Source organism: Erigeron canadensis, chromosome 1, assembly GCF_010389155.1.
Source record: "Erigeron canadensis isolate Cc75 chromosome 1, C_canadensis_v1, whole genome shotgun sequence".
Taxonomy (NCBI): domain Eukaryota; kingdom Viridiplantae; phylum Streptophyta; class Magnoliopsida; order Asterales; family Asteraceae; genus Erigeron; species Erigeron canadensis.
In genome coordinates, this window is record NC_057761.1 from 28983687 (window position 1) to 29005067 (window position 21381).

The window sequence follows — 21381 nt, forward strand, 5'->3', positions numbered from 1 at the left end:
ATCAGCTAAAACGTATCTCTGCGTGATGCAACGATTATGACGGTAGGGGCGATAAGTGGTGGTGGTTGACGACAGTTGATAAAGGAGTCAATAGGAGAGGGGTGGTGACGGTGTTGAGGTGATTATTACTGTAAAAGGTTTTGTTTGGAAAGGGGGTAATGTAGAGATTTTTGTTTTTATCAAACGTATTATAAATATATTATGTGAAGAAGATAAAATAAAAGTAATTGTTGAAGACAAGATAGTATTTCATTTATATTTTTATAGTAATAAAAGAGGAGGTTCCCTTTTAATAGGCATTATAAATATCTATACCTAGGGTTGTCAATTTCGACCCAACCTGAAACCCAACCCGAAAAAAATCAGGTTGGGGTTGAGTATTTTCGACTCTCCAACCTGTCAACCTGATTTTTTTTGGGTTGGGTCCGGGTTGGGTTGTTGGGTTGTTTGGTCGACCCGCCAACCCAATATCTTTAAAATAATTGAATTATATATAATAATACATACTCCACATTACACTAATTCATACGCCCTATTCTCATTTTTTATATTTCTAACCTAAAGTAACTTCAAATATAAAATAAAATGAGGATTTAAAATTCTGTGAGATGATAAGTGAGATGAGACGGTAAGTTTGTTAACTTTGTGTCAAGTATTAACAGTACCCTCGTATTTCTTTCTTTTACCCTTCGTTTTCGGCTTACACCATCAATGATAAAGCTTTATATTGGTTGATTTATTCCATTTTATATTTATATATTTTGCTTCTCAGGTCACATGGGTTGGCGGGTTGTGGGTCAGGGTTGAAATTTCTTACCCGAAACTTTTAGTGGGTTGGGTTAGGGTCGGAGTTTTTCAACCCACCAACCTGCCAACCTGAACCTGCCAACCCGAACCCATTGATAGCCCTATCTATCCCCATGATTGAAAAGAAAGAAAACTCGAATAAATTGGACGTCATTAATCATTAATTAATTTAAAATATATATATATATTGTCAAAGATATACTTCAAACTTGATTGTTTAAATGGTTTTAGGGTGGTTTATAATAATATGAGTATCAATTTATTCATTTCAAAGTCTCTTTTTAATATTTTCTTTTTACATATTAGAACTATCATTTTTTATAATGTTAACAAAACTCACCTTCATAATGTAACAACGGTAAATTTCTGCTTTATATGAAAATCTAATGCAAATGGACAACAAGCTAAGTCTTTAATCCTTTTTAATAAGATAGCAAAGATATCTAAAAACTACATTAATAGATCTTGCCAATTTACCTAGCATCGTTTGGTTCTCTAGTCAAGACCAGAGGTATTCGCTTTTTTATGACTATAGTAAAAGATGAAACCTACCTACCTCTATTGATAGTCCATCACAGATTGAGAACAAAATATATCCTTGTTTTTATTCAGTTTTTGGTTAAACGCATTTACTACACCTAAAGAAGTTAATATACATTTTGCTTTTTTTTCTTGTATATGTTTCGTTTTTGGTATAACATGAATACGTATACTCGTACATTTTTTCATGAAGTTGCTCATTATTCCAAGTGTATACGGGTATGTAAGATAGAAATTGAATAAGATATGATAGTTTACCAAATAAAGCATGCTACGACCTTCTGCATTAACTCGTTTACCCACTTTGTATTCATGTTTTCATTCCAACACGACACTCCCACACCTTCAATTAATATGATCTACCTTAGACACAAAATTAAAAAAATGCCATCTTTTTTATTTCTATAATATATCTTTATCCCAACTTTTATTATAACGATATACGTATAATGTGTAAATAAAAGGTCATCGAGCATTTGGCTCCGATATATTCAGGAGAGCCGATATATCTTGATTTTATTACAAGAAATTAAGAATATACTACATAAATACATTGTACCTCCTATATGAATTCATAACCTTGGAGCAAATAAAATGAAGATGCTATACATATGACAGTCACATTTTTTTTTTATGTTTTTATAGCGACATACTATTCTAATCACATTATTCATCTCTATACCATATGACCACATTGATAGATTGCTTAATCACACTAATGTACATGGATGGGGATTCCCTAAAGTTATTTATAACTTTATGGGTGCATTATATCGACTAACATGAACAACCACATGGGTACCGTACATAGATCATGGCAATCAACTAAATGACCACACCCATGGATCATCGAGTCAGCTACATTACTATCGTGCCTCTAGCAAGGATAGCAACAGGATTGTACAAAAATACATTCGACATATCATGCTTTTTAACGAAAATAAGGGCATGCTCACACTCTTGTGGACAATACTTTTGAAGAACAATACTTTTGGTGAGGGTCTTCGTTATACTCCTAACGAAGCTATAAACTAATTAACTAGTAACTACTGTCGCTGTATAAGAAAATGAGAGCACTCTAACAAGATAATGACAAATTATTAGAACCAAACTTTCATGTTTGCGTATTATTAGAACAAGGACCATGTGCAGATTAGTTTTAGGTTTTTAGACAGAAGGTTGTAAACCAGTTCTATCACACACCTGATTTTTCTGAAGTTGATAGATAACAAAGTAAGGTTAGAAAATGCTTTAGAATCGGAATTATTGACTAAGAAAGTCAAGAGAGTTTCAGTATATTTGTCTTCAATAATGAAAATTTCCCAGTAATTTTGTCCAAAAAGCACATATGATATCTCATGTTATGTACTGAACCTTCCAAAAGCTCCATCCTATTCAAGAAAGACATCAAATTTCTTACTATCAATGCATTTACCTTCATATGTTGTAAAACGCCCGGAAAAAATGTACAAAAATAACAAACTGACAGAGTGTTGGCCCAAATATAAAATATAACCTTTCACAAGCTCAAAGATCTCTTGAATTCCAGGACCCATAAGGCTAGTTGCAATAGCGTAAAGCGGGCTTCTAGTGAGATTTCTTCCAACCAAACACGTATCAAGCTAAAAATGGATTTTGCATTTGCCCATTTTTCCCCAATAACTGCTTCAGATGAAACTTTCCCAATGATCAGGAATGACCCGAGAGAAGGTCTTTGCAACTGTCAAGATACAAAAGTGCCAAATGTCGGAAAAGGTGCTACATGGATCCATTTTTTTTTTCATTTTTCAGACATATGGGCCTTGAAAGAAGTAAAAGTCATAAACGAAAAGCATGAATTTCTATGAAGACTTGGAAAAAGATATACCAATGCATTGTTGACTGAACGTATACAATCATTTGTTTTCATCATATGAAGTATGACACGTGGCAGTCTACGTAGAAGTTCTGTGAATTGTGGAAAATATTCAGGACCGTATATCTGCAAATCAAAGTGCATAACGAGACCAGAATACAGATGTTAAATTTTAAAGCCGTTTAAAATATTGAACTCATTGCATATAAAGCTAACCAACTGTGGTCGAAGTTCTAATTAGGCATCCAACCTTTTTTATGCCATCAAAACCATCAAACTTACAAAAACTCCAGTTTTAAGATAATTTAACCCATTTACTACGTTGAAACGAAGATATGGGAGCGAATGTGTTAGTAAATTTGACCATGTTGACTTCTATCTAACTGACAGTGACATGAAACGTCAAAACGTGTTAACTCTCAAGATTACCTTAAATTGAAGTTCTTGGTCATATATTACTATATTAGATAGAAAATTTGGTTATACAAAATATAAAAATGTGACCAAAACCTGATTAATTTTTATGATATTTCAACAATAGAATCTTACGTGAAGGTCTGACTGATCGTGTATGGCTAAATGATCAGCAGCCGGATCAATAACTGTCTCCCATGGTTTCATTGTGAGAATGCTACTGAAAAATGTATACATATCCTCTCCAGCACCAAGTTTAGTGCAATTTTCCTTAATTGCCGAGTGATCAGCTAATACTAGAGCCTGTAAAAGAAATCTCATTGAAGCACTCTGATCATTGTTTTTTCTCTCTTTTAAGTAGCCGTTTTTAATATTTTTTTAAAATGTCGAAGAAAAACAGATAGTAAAATAAATAGTAGATGAAGTAAATAAAAAAGAGGAATCACGAACCATTTATATCTGAATGGATCAATTCAGGTTATTTTTCCTCTGTAGTCTCTAATGGCCAAACTGGTAGACTCAAAATTTTAGCAGGCAACGAAACCCAGTCTATTTTGAAGCATAAAGCCCCCTTATTGTTTTATGAAAAGTACTTGGTTGTTCTTTACATCGCACAACTTATATATTTGCATTTAAACACTAACTAAAAGTGTTACAGATCAACTTGTGCCGTTTAGACCTTTTGGCTATCTCGACACTACTAGATAGGACAGATAGATTCAGGTTGTAACAAGGTGCCAGGTAGATTCGGGAAAAAACAAGGTGCACCTTCCAGAGAGCTGCGTAGCTAGTCCTTGTGTAAGTGTCAAGTTCTTTGTAGATACCATGGTCAAGGAGTACCAATTGCGGTTTGCGTCTTCCTTTGCACAGAAAAAATTAACCACAGCAAACCCAATCAGACGAGGAAGTAGGAGATTTTCATGAGATAAACTAGAAACAGCAATGTTGCTTATTTACCTAAATATTGATTCAATTGTGTTATACTTTATCACCAACAGGTTAGATGGCTAAGACTTACAGACTTAACCAAAAATAAATTGTTCATAAGTCGCCCAAGGTGTATTAAACTATTCATATGCATACAAACCTCCTTAATCACTATATTCAAGGAAGAAACAAACAAACAAATATTATTCTTTAATGGTACAGTATTTGTTGAATATTAATTCATTAATCCATGTTAACGGGTCGTTGTGTAATTAGTTTGTGTATTTAGAGTCGTGTTTGTAATGTTTATAAGTTAAGGGGTCTAGTATGTCAATAATAAAGTTATTAACCGAATGGTAGTTTCGGTTATAGGAAGTTATTTATGGAAGGGTGTGACTTTTAGGAAAAGTCACGATGGTAGTTATGTATGGAAAGTTGTGACCTTTCGTGAGGAGTCACAATGGTTAGGAAATATGTCTATATATACAAGTGTCTATGCATTGTAAAACATAACAGAATTCATTATATACAAAGTGTGAGTTTGTGTGTGTGAGTTTTGTTCATTAGACATGTTTGATTCGAGCCCGAGATGATCCGGATGGGGCCAACAGTATTGTAATCAAATTAAATGCAATGATTCCTTTAAAATTTCATAACTTAGACTGGGGTGTATGATATGTTAAGACTGATAGTAACATACAATTAAATACACAAGACAAGTTGCAGGAAATGAAGAATTCAAGCCAAAGCATTCACACAATTTAGCAATTTATTTATATCCAATGTCATTGCTATAAATTATATTATATCCGTAGATACTATATGATATACAAAGAAGCAGGCACCATTTATCAGCACCCAGGCTATTAAACAGGAGATACATAAGCCAAGAAACTGTTATATCGATCATATTGCCTAGAGGTAGGTTTAGGATTTAGGTTGCTATTGTAATAGATTTAGATTACTACTGTAATAGTACAGTATTGTTTTGCAATCATAACTAACACATTATTTAAATTATAGTTATATATAAATAAATAAAATTTTATTTTTGCCGTTTTGGCTTCTTACCTAACCCGCCCATCTTGCCACCTCTAGTTTTAACTGTCGTATGCAACTGTTTTCTAGTATTAGCAAAAATTGAACTCCAATAAAGCTATATATACAAGACTAAATGTAATTTCATCTCTACCATTTTCTTAAGGATTCATATATTCATATGCCAATTTAAGTAAAAAAACCTCAAGATGTAAGTAAAAGATATGAATCAGTAAAAGATTTTGATGCATTTAGAAGTAGAATAAAAAATTATAATATCACTAGTCATATATACTCAGAGATAACTAGTCAATATTACAATCAACTGGAATTCATAGTGCACACATCTATCTGTTAGAATTCTAAACAGCAGAATCAGAAATAAAAGGACTTACCAAAAATGCTACTTCTACCCGAAGGCATTGGACGAACTAGCAAGTTAGCAACATGTGGATCACAGTGCACGAATCCATGTTTGAAAATCATTTCAGCAAAAGTTTGACTAACCTTCATGAGTCCAACCAAACGAGTGAGACTTTTTAAACGATGGAAACAGGATTTTTGTTGCAATCAATTGCTCTTGTGGAAATAATAGAAACAACTTTGATATTATGCAAGAATAAGCATTCTTAGACCAAGGCGCCTAGTATGCTGTTTTTCTTGCATTTATGATTTCCATCATTCCCAAAAACTGTTAATTTTTGCTTTTGGACATTTTCATGCCATTGTTAGTTTATAAAAGTGGCAAAATGGGTGGAGCAGCCAGACTGGGTAACAATTCAAAAATGATTCGGGTCATAATGAGTAAAAATATCATTTTTCCAATTAAGTTAATTTTGTTACTACCAATAGGTAGTGTCATATAATAACACATTACAAAAAGTATACTTTTTTAACCACAACATTAACTTCTTTAGTTTATTCTGTTAAAAAAAACATCTTTAGTTCATTAAGAATATACAGAGGTTTTGTTGCGTTAAATTTAATCTTTGGGTGACGTTTCGACCCATTTGACACTTTAAGATATATTTTTCTCAGTTAGACAACTGGAGATGAAACATACCCCATATCATATCATTCATAACTGTATGGGTCGAAATTACCACCCCTTTAGTTCGCAATAAAATAATCAGATACCATGGCTCAAAAACTCACTAAAACAAAAATTGGGGATAAGCAACTTAATGTTATTGCCACACAAACCTACATTTTTTCTAGCCAAATAAGTTCATTAAAATGGACAACGTAAGGCAAAAAAGAAGAAATGGCCTTACTAATTTTGAAATATCATCTGGTCGTATTTCAAGTTTTCTAATGTTCTCCAAATCGTTGACTTGTGGACCTTCTATATATTCCATGGTCAATAACTTTGAGGTACTCAGAGTCCAATATACTCTTGGGGCATATACATATGCTGCAATATGAGGAGATAACCTTCGAAAGTTATCCATACATTTTACATTGTTCTTCGCTTCAATTAAGAAATCTAGCTCCTGATAACCATAAAGAAAACTTATTGCAACAAAACTAGAAGTCCATAAACAGAGTAACAGACAACCACAAATAGCGTGCATGCACTTCGATATTTAAGGAAAAACAATGGAAGGCTTCAAAGCTAACCTTTGGTGAAGTATCTCGTGCTTCATCTATCAACCACCTACATCAAAACCCACTAAAGTTTAGGTTGTATCCATGTAATGTTAGTCTTTAAATGAGTATTACATAATTAAACTCTCACACAAAATTTAGATATTCTTCACAAAAGATATAAACCTGTAATCAAATGAAGGAAAAAGACGGTGCAAAGTAGTATAAATGAAGTCCACCGTGGCCAAATCAGCAGCTGCAGTATCTGTCATGTGTGTATGCTGCACCTAAAACAGCAGCAGAAGATCAAATAATGATTTTGAAATATATAAAAAGGGTAAATGAGTGATAACCCGCTGGTCCCATGTACTGTCATGATATCCATAGCGCACACCACATAGATGTCATGCCCACAAATCAATTGATCATAGATCAACTGGTACTGCTATCATGTGACCATATGAGCCCACAAATGAAGGCTGTAAGTCACAAGTTCAAATCTTGCCAAAGGCAACTGGAGAAACTATATCTTGGGAGAATAATATGAGTTTATAACCTTCACGGCAACTTTTTCCCCCTCATGAGTACGGGCAACATGGACTTGAGCAAGAGAAGCACTTGCAATTGGAACGGGATCAAACTCATAAAAAATCTAAGTAAGAAAAATACTGCATAAATCAGTCAAGAATTCATAAAAATGAATAGCGATATGATAAACGCTAAACATACCTCTTCAGGAGGCGCACCAAGTTCTTTTTTCACAACTTGGCACACTTCATCATATGTAGAGGTTGGACACCTATTCAACATCGAATCCTTCATTATTTTAGCATACTCTATGGGTACCAAGTACTCCTACATAAGAAATTAATAATTAGCAGTCCAACCTTGAAATCACATGTTACTTTTATCGAAACTAAATTATGGTGATCAAAGGAGGCCTGCCGTACCAGTTGACCAATATGTTGACCAAGCTTTATATAAACTCCACCATTTTTGAAACATAAGTCTCTAAGCCTACATGCACTCCTGGTGTGAACTTCATGCTTAACTCTTTCCCTCTCATCACTATCTTCCGCCAGTCCCCTTAGAGAGTACTCATAATCTTTGGGGGGGAAAAAAGGCGAGCATTATACTTGTATTAATATCTACTACAGGATTTTATTATTATTACTCGTATTATTTTTTTGACCAGCTGCTTATATTGAATAAACTATTACATACAATGTAAATTCATCTTCAATGTGTAACATGAAAGGAAAATCTTCCTTATTCGACATATGTTGTTTGAGTTACACAACTGTGACACTCTAAATTATGCATCTAGATAATTGTATTGTAACCACAGAAAATTTATCTCGAGGGGGCAAATTTATAACGTTAACTTTTATGATTTTTATGTATTCACTATATTTATCTATTTTTTCATATAACAGGGGCAAAATTCCAAATATAATTTTAAAATAAAAAAAATTTATATTCTACCAAAATTGGAGAGGGGCAACTCCATGCCTGATTGCCACATTAGAACTTGAACTTAAACAAGTTTAATATAGATTATGTAAAAAAAATTATGTAGAATAAAGAAGTAAAATAAAAAAAAGGTACCAAAAGCAATGCAGGCAGCGGTGACAGAAAGGCGAAAAAGGCGGGTAGGGACGATGGTGCAGAGCTTGAGAGTGGTGGCAGGATCATCGGAGCTAGCGATTTTAGCGCCAACAGCTGCTGTGGCCAAGGTGGTGGCTGTAATAGCAAGCTTTAATTTAGAAAAACGCAACATTTTTATTATATATATGGAATATATATAAATATATATCAATCAAATTGTGAAGTACAGTAAATAATAAATGAAAGAAAAACATACTTATAGGATGAAATATTTTGTAAAAAAATTTCGGAAATTGATTTGAACAAACAATGTCGGTCATATTGTGAAGTTTTGGCATTGGAATGACAATCACAAAGGTATATCATTTTCTTTGTCTCCTTGGCCGGCATATGTTTCTTTTTCTCAAGATGCTACTAAAATTTTAAATTTCTAAAGGCAAAATCACCAAAAACATTTTCGATACAAAATATTTTACCATCTTAATCGAGTGAAACATATATACATAAAATTAGTTTCCTGGCCCACGATTTTGAGTTGTATATGGTATTATTTTGGGGGATGTTCCCCAATATAAAAAAACTTTATAGTTTGGATGAAAGGAAAATACATTGTTAGACTAGATAATTAACACGTGTTAAACTTTATATTTGCGACAACAGCAATCTAATCTGCCTAAGAGGGTACTCAGTGGGACTCGTCCCTCACTTGTTTGGTGTGGAGGGACTAGTGAACACCATTGGGTGGGACTAGTCCTCCACTCGTCTCTCGCACTCGTCCGCCCCACTCGTTCCTGCAGGACGAGTTGATGCAGGTATTTTTTGCTTTTTTCTTTTATTTTAATCCAATATACAAAGAAGAAGACAAAAAAATTAGTGTATCTAAAACTAATCCTTGGGGGATGAGTGCATTGGGTGCATTTTGGAAGGATTAGTCCTTAGAGTATTTTTTGCTGATGTGATGTTGACAGGAACTAGTCCTTGGTGGATGAGTGGCCACCTTTAGATACCCTCTGATTGGTTTGCAAATAGGCTAGATGATTCACACGTACAATACCAACTACTCACTTGTAACCCACAGATCTCATTCACCTATGAAATGTACAAATAGATTAGATGACTGACTTATGAAGCCAACTACTCACCTCCAACCATCCCAACTATAAAAATTAAAAAAAAAAATTAGTTCGGTACACGTGTCAATATCTAATGCTCTACTTTGTAGAAAATGACGAATCTATATACATATTAAAACAGTAGGAATCCTAGCTTTTTAAAGGCATCTTCAATTTAAAGTTATTTTTTAAAATTAACACATAGGATAAAAGCTTATGTATCATCTTTATAATTTTTTTACAATATTATTTAATTATAAATATCTATAATATATGTTTTCAATTGTAAAACTCGATCACTTTCAAATCACAATATATATTCATAATAAATTTCTTAAAATTTTCTCCCTACCAAAAGATTCACTTTCCAAAACACAAAAAGAATTTGTTTTCGATCCTAAGGTTCGTTTATATTATCTAAGTTATTTTAGAATTTTTTGTTGTCTTGCATAGTATATTTTGATTTTCTTTTTCCTCATGTTTTAGTAAGATGGAGACATCCATAAGACTATAACCATGTTTTCTTAATATTGTTACTTAATTTTTTGTTTTGCTTTTTACTTTATTTATGATGTTATTTTTAATATTAGCTTAAGAACATCATCTTCTTGAGTTAACTTGTCATTCAAATAGCAATTAGGTACATCATATCAGTTCTTTGACAATTAAATAAAATTATTTATCTTATAAAATTATAAAAGAAATCGTAAACTTCAATGACAATTATTTTTAGGCAAAAATAAAAAGATATTTAAAAGGTAGTTTTTGATTATTAATTAGGCATATTTCTTTTTAACCAGAATTACCAGTCATATTAAATATCAAATCTTCTTTTTAACTAAAAACAAGCACTATTTTATTTAGTTAATAAAATCACAACCGCAACAGAATATCAATTGATTTGTTAAAATTTATATGATTTCAAGTAACAAATGTTATAGTTAACATGATAAAATCTGAAGGGTTTTAAGATTGTGAAAACTTTCTTTAAACTGATAAATTATCATCAAAAACTACAAGTTAAACGTATGAATACATGATGCCACCACATAATATTTAGATGAGTTTTTATTAGTGTATATAAAACACAAAAACAACTTACTAATAATTGTTGACATTCTAAACTTTTAGCCGACTTAATTCAACTATACTTTTAAGCAACCGCACATCGTGCGGGTAAAAGACCTAGTTTATATATATGAAAAGATACAAACGTGTCAAAGAACTATCTTAATACATTTATATCTGACGAGATTAAAATTGTGGTTAAAAACATTGAAAGTTCAGTAAAACTAAATGATATATCGACCACCATATATATATATCAAACTCAATAATTCTAAAGGGTAACCACTCGCTAAAAAACATGGACGGGTAGAAATCGACCATGACCTTGTACATAAAACACAATTCGCTGAAAAGTGAAACCTCAAACCAATAAGTTGTTCACCAACGATATAAACCATATAGTAGAAGACGAATGGCAATTAACGATTAAACATGACATTTATATCACGACAAAATGTCTTCTTATAATCTCATATAATTGTTTGTCTTATTTAGAGAAATTATCACAAATCGTCCATGTGGTTTGATCAATTCGCATTTTCATCCTTTTACTCTCGTTTTTTTAACATTAGGTGTCCCTGTACTATTCATTTTCATTACCAACTGTCCCTAACACTAACAGCCATTAGTTTTGCTCCGACCACCATTCTTGACCGGTCGGCCACCGCCAGAAACCGAGAACCACCATCCCACTAAGGTTACCAAAACATTGACAAAAGTTGACCATTTCAGTCCCGAAAACATTGACAAAACAGTGATGGTTCACGATAGTGATAAAAGGTGATGAAAAGTGGTAGTCTATGGCGGTTCAAACCAAAACCGAAGGGAAAAAAAATAATAATCGAGGATGCTCAGATCTATAACAACCTGTATTGAAGCTTAAATGTCTCTTCTTCTTTTTAGACCGTCGTTAGGTGGTGGTAGTCTGTTGGTGCGTGGCCGTGTGAGAGATAAATAGAAAAAAAAAAGATTAGGGTTTTGTGGTTGTGATTAAGTAATTAAGGCTTAGGGTTAAAGATGAAACCCTAATTGTTGTTGGGATGATGGCCGGAGTTTTTTATGGTGAAAAGAAGTGGCGGCAGGAGGCTGTGAGGGTGACCGAAAGTTTGGCTGGTGGTGGGAGTAAGAGAGGTAGGAAGATGATGAGTTTTTTTCTTCTATCACAAATAGTTCCTCAAAGATATTTTATCACAAATAGTCCTTATGGTTACAAACTGGACAAAATGTCCTCACGTGCATTGCACATGAGGGGTTTAACGGATGAAAACTAACAGTTCTTAATGGCAGGCCGACTAGCAATGGAAATTAAAGGGACACCTAATGATAAAAAAAAAAAAAGAAAAAAAAAGCACAGGGATCAAAATGCGAATCGAGGAAACCACATGGATGATTTGTGACAATTTCTCTCTTATTTATTTATTGTTTTTAGTGACGAATTAGTCATAGGCGGAACCACATTGTAATTAGGGGTAGCCCGGGCTACGAGTCCGCTAAATCGGCGTAGTGTAATTTGTTTTCGAAAGTGATGTAATCTTTATGAGTGTTACGGGTCAAAGTAATATGAGATACCGGTCAATGTAAATAACTTTAAACTTTAAAAAGATTTTTCTAACAATAAAACTTATAAATACATACTTGTGCATCTAAATGAGAAATAGAAAGTATGAAAATGCCAAAAAAAACTCTTAAAAACCATTAAAAATAACCAAAAAAATCTTAAAATTGCTAAAAATTATAACAATCTAGCCTTTGTCGATACTTTACGACAATGCAAGGCTAGTGGTAAAAAAAGGTGTACTATAGGTCACTTCGAATCCTGATTCCGCTACTAAAATTAGTCCTTAGATGGCGCAAGAATCCAACATGCACAATATGTAGACCTCTAAAATATATACATAAATGTTAAATCAATTTGATGAATATGTCGTGGAACCAATAAAATAGTTAGAATTACAAAAATAGACCATATGCTAGCTACATGTTCACACTTCACAATATGACAAATTATAAGTACTGTTGGGTTTTGTTTTCTTTTAACCGATGCGAAAAAGCCCACTTAGGCCCAAATGCAAAAGTCTATTGACTTTTGTTGAACTTTAACATTTAGGACATGATGCTTTTGGGCAGCCACATATCATATTGACTATTGAGTGAAGAAAAAGGGAGACTTCCATATCCCCGTTTTACCTTGCAGCAGCCCGCAAAACAGAAGATCCCCAAAAATTCAACCGTTAGATCGTCTTGGTTTTTAACATGTGGCCAACATTTTGGACTGTTGAATTCGTCTCAAGTGGTTTGAAGGTCGAGTTACAATGGTTGTTAGCTTTTTATGGAAAGGTATGATTGTATTGTTCTTTATTAGTGGTAGTAGATTTTAAGCAGCATAATGGTGTCGTAGTTTTTACACTCACTTTGAGAGGTTTTTCACATTAAGAGATTTTGTGTTTGTGTGTGCTTGTTGATGATTTAGATTGCGTTTACTCTACCATATTTGTTAATTTTCTCATAAATTCACACGGGCTAAGAAAATGTTACCAAACAAAAGGGTTATTTCGCATTTGTGTTTATCTAATCAAATACATATGTGTTAGCAGTATTCCTAATTTGAAGAACTGAAATATAATAATTGTTGATGGATCTTCCAAAGTTTATCGTCCTAAAATTGTACATTTATACTCGATCCTTAATACATTTCTATTTAACTATATCAATATCAAAGTCATATATAACCCATTGGATCAGAATCAGATTTCTATATCTACGTACTATTCTTTAGTCTTTACATTATCATACTACATTACGTTGTTCCACGATGATAGGATACCGCTTTTGTGTCCTTGTCGTCGGAAAAAACACCAACTTATCTTCTTCTGCCGGCTTCCAACTGAAATACAAGTTCGAATACATTAATGCATATAGATAAAAGATACTGTACCATTTACCAATTAGATGGAACCGCATATTTATTTTAAGCTCCACAAGTTACCTGAAACGAGTGACGAAATGATGAAGGAAAAGAGATAGTTCAACCCTGGCTAGCTCGTAACCTGGACATCTCCTTGGTCCTCCTCCAAATGGCATGAAATCCATTGATTCCGAAGTTTTCTATATACAAAAAATTATAAAATAGTATTTATTTTGTATTTTGTTACATAACCATATGTCACTCAAAGGGGATAAATGATTGTATTTAATGTTTTGCCGGAAGATAGACGAGAATTAAAAACCTGCCATCTCCAAGGATGGAAAACACGAGCGTGCTCAAAATTATGTTGACCAAGATGAACTGCTCTGAGTGATGTGAAGACTTTTGATCCTTTTGGGATTGTATAATCTGCTTACAATACAAATTAAGAAGATCAATAGTCTGTATACTTAAATTTCAAGCATCGTACGATTCAGAACAGTCTATATATGATCCACGGGTACCTTTGATTTTTACGTCGGTAATTGCTCTTCTAAAGACACCACTAATTATGTTTGAGAGTCTCAATGTTTCGTTAACCACCTGAGAAAACAATACAGTACAATTTCATTTATATTTAGCGTCAACAAAAACGTCATGATGTAAAAGTTAACTAGCATTCAGCGTAAACAAAAACGTTGGGGAACTTACGCATTGTGTAAAAGGCATGGACTTGTAATCGTCCCATTCAAGAGCCACCGTTGTGCCTTTTTTGGCTCTTATTGTGTCATGCTCTTCCTATACATATATGATCGGAGTAATAGTGTTTAGTGTCAGCAAACACGAATGCGAAACTCAAATATATGAATTCACACCACAGAAACACCAGTTTATCATTTAATTGCCAGTGTGGTTTAAGTTCACTTGGCGGTATTTTGTCTCTTCTGACAAAAGAAAAGAAAGAATTAAATTATCTCTCTTCCATTTTAACATCCCAACCTAACTCAACCTTTTTACACCCATTAACAACTCAACCTAAACTATGTTTTTAACTAAGCAAATACAGAGTATATAAAATCACCAGTCATAAAATAACACATGGGCAAAATAAGGTTGCAACCTACCAACCTATTTTCCGACCGGTTGTAAAGTTGGAGGACACTTATATATTCAATAAAAATATAAAATGTTATTTTCTTTTACTTTTTGAACAACCTATAAACCCATATTTTGGGTCACGAATGTGAATGGTCTTAGAGTTTTGCCGTGTAAAAAAAAAAAGTTGGCAGCAGCACTGTAGCCTAGCCATGAATGGACAAAAGTAGCCCCACAATTGCCATAACCATACACACACACACACATTGACAAATAACTTTGTAAAGGAAGAGGGCGTGCGGATTTTGCATCATCTAATGTTGTAACAAATGCCTCTGCTCTCTCTGTTTTTTCCAGTTTTATGCATTAAACTTGTGACTTTTTTATCACCTTTGCACACTACTTTTGGTTACTTTTTGGCCCATTTAGTAACTACTTTCATGTCTATGCTTGTATGATATAGTGACATATCTTCAAGTTTGAGTTAATTAGTAGTAAAAAATTACTTTAGACGTTGGTCGTCAGTGTAAAATTTAATGTATAGATTTAATTAACTAGTTAAGTACTATTTAAAATGTACGTTTTCATATAATGATACCTTACTTGAAAAATTAAAAAAGGACTTGTTTTATTGTTATTCTTAAATCTTAACCAGTCCATTTTGTCACCAATGTATGATGTAAAGATAGATATTATACGAACCTTAAGCTGAGCAAGAGCTGATGGAGTGTCTGTGAGAAACTTAACGGCGAGGGTCATAGTGGTTGATGTAGTGTCATAACCGGCAACCAATAAAGACACCAAAAAATCCACAATCTCGTCATCATGAAATTTTACATCGCCACCATCACTGTCAAGCAATGCCGCTAACATATCCTTCTTCTTAACCCCTCTTTCCCTCTCTACTCGCCGCTCTCTCAACACCAAATGTAATGCCTCTGTCACCCTTTTCCTTGCCTTGACATAAATAACACCACCATAGTTACCAAAGTCTTGCGTTGATAATTTACATAGATATTCTAACTATCAACCAAACTACTTTACCAAATTGATACTCTTTAATCAAACCACCGAAAAAAAATAAAGAAAAAGCATTTTTTTGGATGACCAGTAAGTAATTTATATACAAGGTAATATGCAGAGGCGGTACCAGTAGGAAAAAATATCGGATGGGCAAAATTAAAAAATTAATGAAATATAAATTTAAAAAGGGGCAAAATGGTTAATTTTGAAGGGGGCAATAGCCCCCCTTGCCCCCCTCTGGGCACGCCACTGGTAATATGTATGTACTATATATATACATTATAGTCATACATAACATGTATAAACTTTTTTACCACACATTATATAACTAGCTAGATAAAGTTTGATACTCTTGTTGTCCTGGTTTGTATGACAAAATTATGTTGTGTACTTGTGTACATACAACTTTGATGTAGCGGGTTTTATCAGATTTTTTTCTCGTGTATAAAAGCCAAATCTCTCTAACTTCAAACTTTCAAAGGCATATATAGCTAAGAAATTAGGATCTGTTACTAATTTTAAGAATCATAGTTACGTGATTAATATTCTATTTTTCCCTCATAAAGGCAATTCCATACCATGATACTAAAACCATACATGTGACTTGTCTCATTTTAAATGAACACAATTTGATTCTTAATGATTGATACTTATTTTGTATCTCCTAGATTTAATTTAACATAAGAATGTCAAAGTAATAAGTACCTGAATGGCACGACGATACGTGAAGGAGAAGAATGGTAAAGGAATGCAAAAGAAGCCTTCGATAACAAGCATGTATTCTTTCCTTAAATTTTCTGACCATTCACACGGGTCAATGCTCAATAATTGTTTCAATGTTAGCTCGAACGTTATCTGCACAAGTTATTAATTAGCTATTAATAATAAATCATATTACTAATCACTATAGAATATAAGCCTATTGCATGTTTTTGATAATTCCCACTTTGCCACTTTTTGGAGTTTCACATGAAATGGAATAAACACAATGATTCCTCTTCCTCTACTTTATTAATAATTTGAAGTAGTTGTTATAACTAGAATGGGATTGTACAGACTACATATGACCAAACATTACTTTATATTAGTATTACAAAGAATGAATTTCATATTTCCCATTCCTAATTACAATGGCAGTAATATGATATTCAATCTCATTAGAAATTTAAAAAAATGGCATAAGAATGTAAACAGTTATATTTTTTATTAAGAGTAATAAAGAAATATACCATAGCAATATATAAATCTATAACATGGAAGATTAAATTCTGACTTAGTTTTTATTCTTTACATTGAAGTACAAAGAATTTGTTTTATTTATAAAAAAAAAATTTAAGTAGATGTTGATATATAACCGTCACTTTTCCCTAAATATTTATGTGGAAAAAATGAATATATATATCCACGTACTCAAATAGTAGACTAAGATATATACATGTAAAAATACCAATCTCTATGTCCACATAGTGATAAATATCATTTTTAAAAAACAAACTCTAAAAATATGTCCACTTACTCAAATATAGTAGACTAAGATATATGTCATTATCAAAGGCCAAACTCTAAAAAAATATGTCCATATATTAAAATACAAATATTATATTAAGATATGTCATTTGTTAAGCAGAGAATACCAATTGGGTTGGATCAGTGGTTAGAGCTCATGCCTCTGGAAACAGAGGTCATGGGTTCGATCCTCATGCTCAGTAAGGCTGAAGGTTCTTTTCTAACCTATGGTAGAACCTGGAAGTAGGGGTGCGTATGGGTCGGTTTGGGTCGGTTTTTTGCTAAAACCGAAACCCGAACCGATCTATTCGGTTTTTAGAAAACCAAATCCATTGGTTTCGGTTTTTGTTCGGTTCGGTTTGTCGATTTGTCGGCTTTTCGTTTGGTTTGGATCGGTTTCGGTTTTTGTTCCGTTTTTTTTATAATTTTTTTTTACTTTTTTGTTTATTATGTTATAAATTTAATTTTCAATTGTTAACAAAAAAAAACTATGATATAGAATTTAAAATATAGAGATGCTTTTTATTAACTAATTATATTATTTAGGTGTTAAAATTGTTATAACTTTTATAAAATTAATTGATTTTCTTGTACGTTTTCATCTAAAACATATAATTTATATAGATTTGTACACTAAAAAGACAAAAAGTTTAAATATATTAATATGTTTATAAATTATAAGTAATAAATATAAATGTAATATGATATAAATATAAAACAAAATTAATATATAATTGGTTTGGTTTGGTTCGGTTTTTGATCGGTTTTTTGGCATATGAAACCGAAACCCGAACCGATCCGTCCGGTTTTTAGAAAATAAAAACCAAACCAATGGATTTCGTTCGGTTTTTTGCTTTTTTGGTTCGGTTTTGTCGGTTTTTTTCGGTTTTTGGTTTTCCGGTTCGGTTTTTGCTCACCCCTACCTGGAAGCAGTCTCTCTACCTTTGGTAAGGGTAAGGCTATCTACATATCAACCTCCCCCATACACCGTCGAAAACGGTATTGGGACCAAAACCCGTAGAAGACGGCATTGGGAGTTACTTTACTTTATTTGTTAAGCAGAGATACTGGTCATTTAAATGACCAAATTAAAATGAAAGGAAAAAGAACATATGTATATGCCGAAAATGCAATGGCTTAGGCGCTTAATTAGCCCAATTTTCTACAATTTTTTAAAAGATAAATGACTATCTACATTGTACGAAGAAATAATATAAACATTTATTTAAGAGAATAATAATATAAACATTTATTTAAGAGATAAAATATTCCTTGTAAAAGAATAGCTTTGACATATAAAAAAAATTTAGAAATAAAATTAATTAAAAAAAATTACTGAAATAAGATTGTTAGACTTATCTATTCTTTTATGCATGAGATATTAAAACATGTGAAATGTTCATTTGAAAACTAAAATTTCTGTGAAAACTAGAAAAATGACCAAAACACACTGTGATCTGAATTTAACACAATGTGTTTTAATTTTGTTTTCTAAAACAATAAAAACACATTGTGTTAAATTTCAAATCACAGTGTGTTTTTGATAGCGCGTGAAAATCAGAAATATAAACTTAACACAATGTGTTTTCTAAAAAAAATTACAAACACATTATGTTAAATTCAAATCACAGTGTGTTTTAGCTAATTTTTTAGTTTTTACAAAAACTTTAATTTTTAAAATGATCACAAACCATTAAAACATATATGTTCTTTATAAAAGTTATAAAAGTATCGCTTCTCTTTGTTTAGTATGCTAACTATATTAAAATAGAATAAACAACCCACATGAAACTTAGCTCTGACAATCCGTCACCATCAAAGTGTCAACTTTGTTCCTAACTCAGACCACTTGTCAACCTCGACCATTTCATACCGAGTCGACTCACATTTTAATACGACCATACGGGTGGTATAGAAAAAATGATACGTGTATACACATGTATCATATTACTCATTGTAGTTTGTTTTGTTACAATCTATTCCCTTCAAATTTAAAAGTCCACATATTAAAAACATATACTTAAAAAAATATATTATAATGACTGCATGTTACTTACTTTGTAAAATGCCAGTTTTATTATACTTAATATTTACTTAATACTTTATTATAACTTGTGTAAAGAGTATCATGGTAAAATTAATTGGTTTTGTATGTAGGTTTTTTGCAAATGAACATTACCTCAAATAAAAAACATGGGCATTAAAAAAGAGAAGGATGGTATGGTAGTTATTAAAAGTTGGTCTTTAATTTCATCATAAGTATCAATTTGAGTATACAGTTATTTAAACAAAAATTAGTATTCCTTTCATCATTCTCTAGAATTAGAGTTATACATTTCAATCCAGTAAGTAGATTATAATAAAGTGCTATGAGTAATACTAGTATAAAACATAAAACATAGATATAAAAAGTACGTTGTAATTGTAAAAAAATTTGAAGATTTTTTGATACCTTTTTGGCTTCCTCCATGAGAAGAATCCGACCATTCCAAGAATCCAAATTAAGCCGAACCAACCGGTCTATATCAACCAGCAAATGATCTTTAATTATAGTAGAATTAGCAAAACTCATAGTCAAAGAATGCATTCTCCTATGAAGACTGCCTCTCATTAGCAACAAAGAGTGTTTCCCAACTAAATTAGCAATAGAACCAGGATAACTTGACTCAAAAAGCCTTCCCTCATTTTGCAAAATAAATCTATTTGTTTCGGCATCAGCTGAAAACACAGTGCGTTCGCCAAACACGTGTGTTGTAAATACTGACCCATATTTCAACACACGTGTGTCAATGAACGGTTCTGGGTTTTCAGTCTTGTATGCCGATATAAGTTGAAATGTTTCACCAATCACCGGGAAACCGGTGCTTCCCGGTGGCATACGGGTTTTGTTAGTTGTACGGAATATGTACAAAATTATTACTATGGTAAAGAGAGATATAGTAATGAATATAGTTAGAGAGAATAGTTCCATAGTAACCATACAAATGTTTTTTGGTTGGTTGAGATGATGAAACTATGAAAGTAATGAAGTGTTTGGTTTTTCTTTTGCTTCTTTTTATTTTTCTTCACATAGTTGGTGTGTGTGTGTAATGGTAAATAGATAGAGAAAGAAAAGTGAGAGGACATTAATGTAGAGAAACCGCACGAATGGGTGACACATGAAAGTGAAAGAAACGAATGGAAAAAGAAGACAAGGAAAGGGCAGAAATTTATGTCGGCATTATTTTGGAGTTTTTCTTCTTCAGAGTTTGTATCGTAAATTGTATGTATGTATCGTATGGAAAGATGTACTTAATTCTTTACTAGTAAAAACATTATCATCTACTCCATATGTTAAACTTACTTTTGACAAAATGCGTTAGGAGCGAGGACTACGTTTTTCTTATTTTTTTTCCTTTTATATTATAAGTTAGGCCAACTTCTCATTTTGTTGCTTATTTATAAAATGCAACTCCAACTTCATGAGTAGTACACTAGTACGTTTTTAGATACTCAAACCAATGGAGTGGATCTAAAACTAATGCACATAACTTGTAACCAACCTATCAACCTATCAAACTGCTTAATTGATCATGTATTGATTAAAATATGTGAGTTGAATTTGAATTAACAGATTATAGCTAGATCAAAGCTAAAATCTCTGACATGAAACTTTTAATAGGACGGCTTAAGGTTGCGAGTTTTAATCTTGCGCAATCCCGCAAACCATTAAACTAGACATGCTCGACCACCAGATGTTAATATCACTTCATGGGTCATTGCCCCGTCGGTATTGTTGACGAATACAACAATGATATGTTATGTAGGTATGAAATATAATATTAAAGCTAATACATATTATACGATACATTTGATATGTAATACACATGTAATATAATGATGTAAACCACCGAATG

General features: G+C 32.5%; 2 protein-coding genes across 2 annotated transcripts; both read right to left on the reverse strand.

Moving 5' to 3' along the window:
* Positions 1-2476: 2476 nt before the first annotated feature.
* On the reverse strand, positions 2477-8948 carry LOC122589147 (putative ABC1 protein At2g40090). Its single transcript, XM_043761396.1, has 13 exons — positions 8777-8948; positions 8119-8273; positions 7898-8023; positions 7725-7820; positions 7355-7455; positions 7202-7238; positions 6856-7074; positions 5977-6088; positions 4385-4476; positions 3752-3919; positions 3215-3328; positions 2864-3067; positions 2477-2738 (listed from the first exon to the last, which is right to left on the reverse strand). Exons 1-12 carry the CDS (start codon positions 8946-8948, stop codon positions 2867-2869), a joined length of 1593 nt encoding a protein of 530 aa, XP_043617331.1. The 3' UTR covers positions 2477-2738; positions 2864-2866.
* A 4611-nt stretch (positions 8949-13559) lies between these two features.
* On the reverse strand, positions 13560-20570 carry LOC122585038 (cytochrome P450 90A1). The gene is made up of 8 exons (XM_043757139.1): positions 19938-20570; positions 16685-16834; positions 15659-15913; positions 14573-14659; positions 14386-14464; positions 14184-14290; positions 13943-14061; positions 13560-13840 (listed from the first exon to the last, which is right to left on the reverse strand). Exons 1-8 carry the CDS (start codon positions 20463-20465, stop codon positions 13744-13746), a joined length of 1422 nt encoding a protein of 473 aa, XP_043613074.1. The 5' UTR covers positions 20466-20570; the 3' UTR covers positions 13560-13743.
* Between the last annotated feature and the right edge of the window lie 811 nt (positions 20571-21381).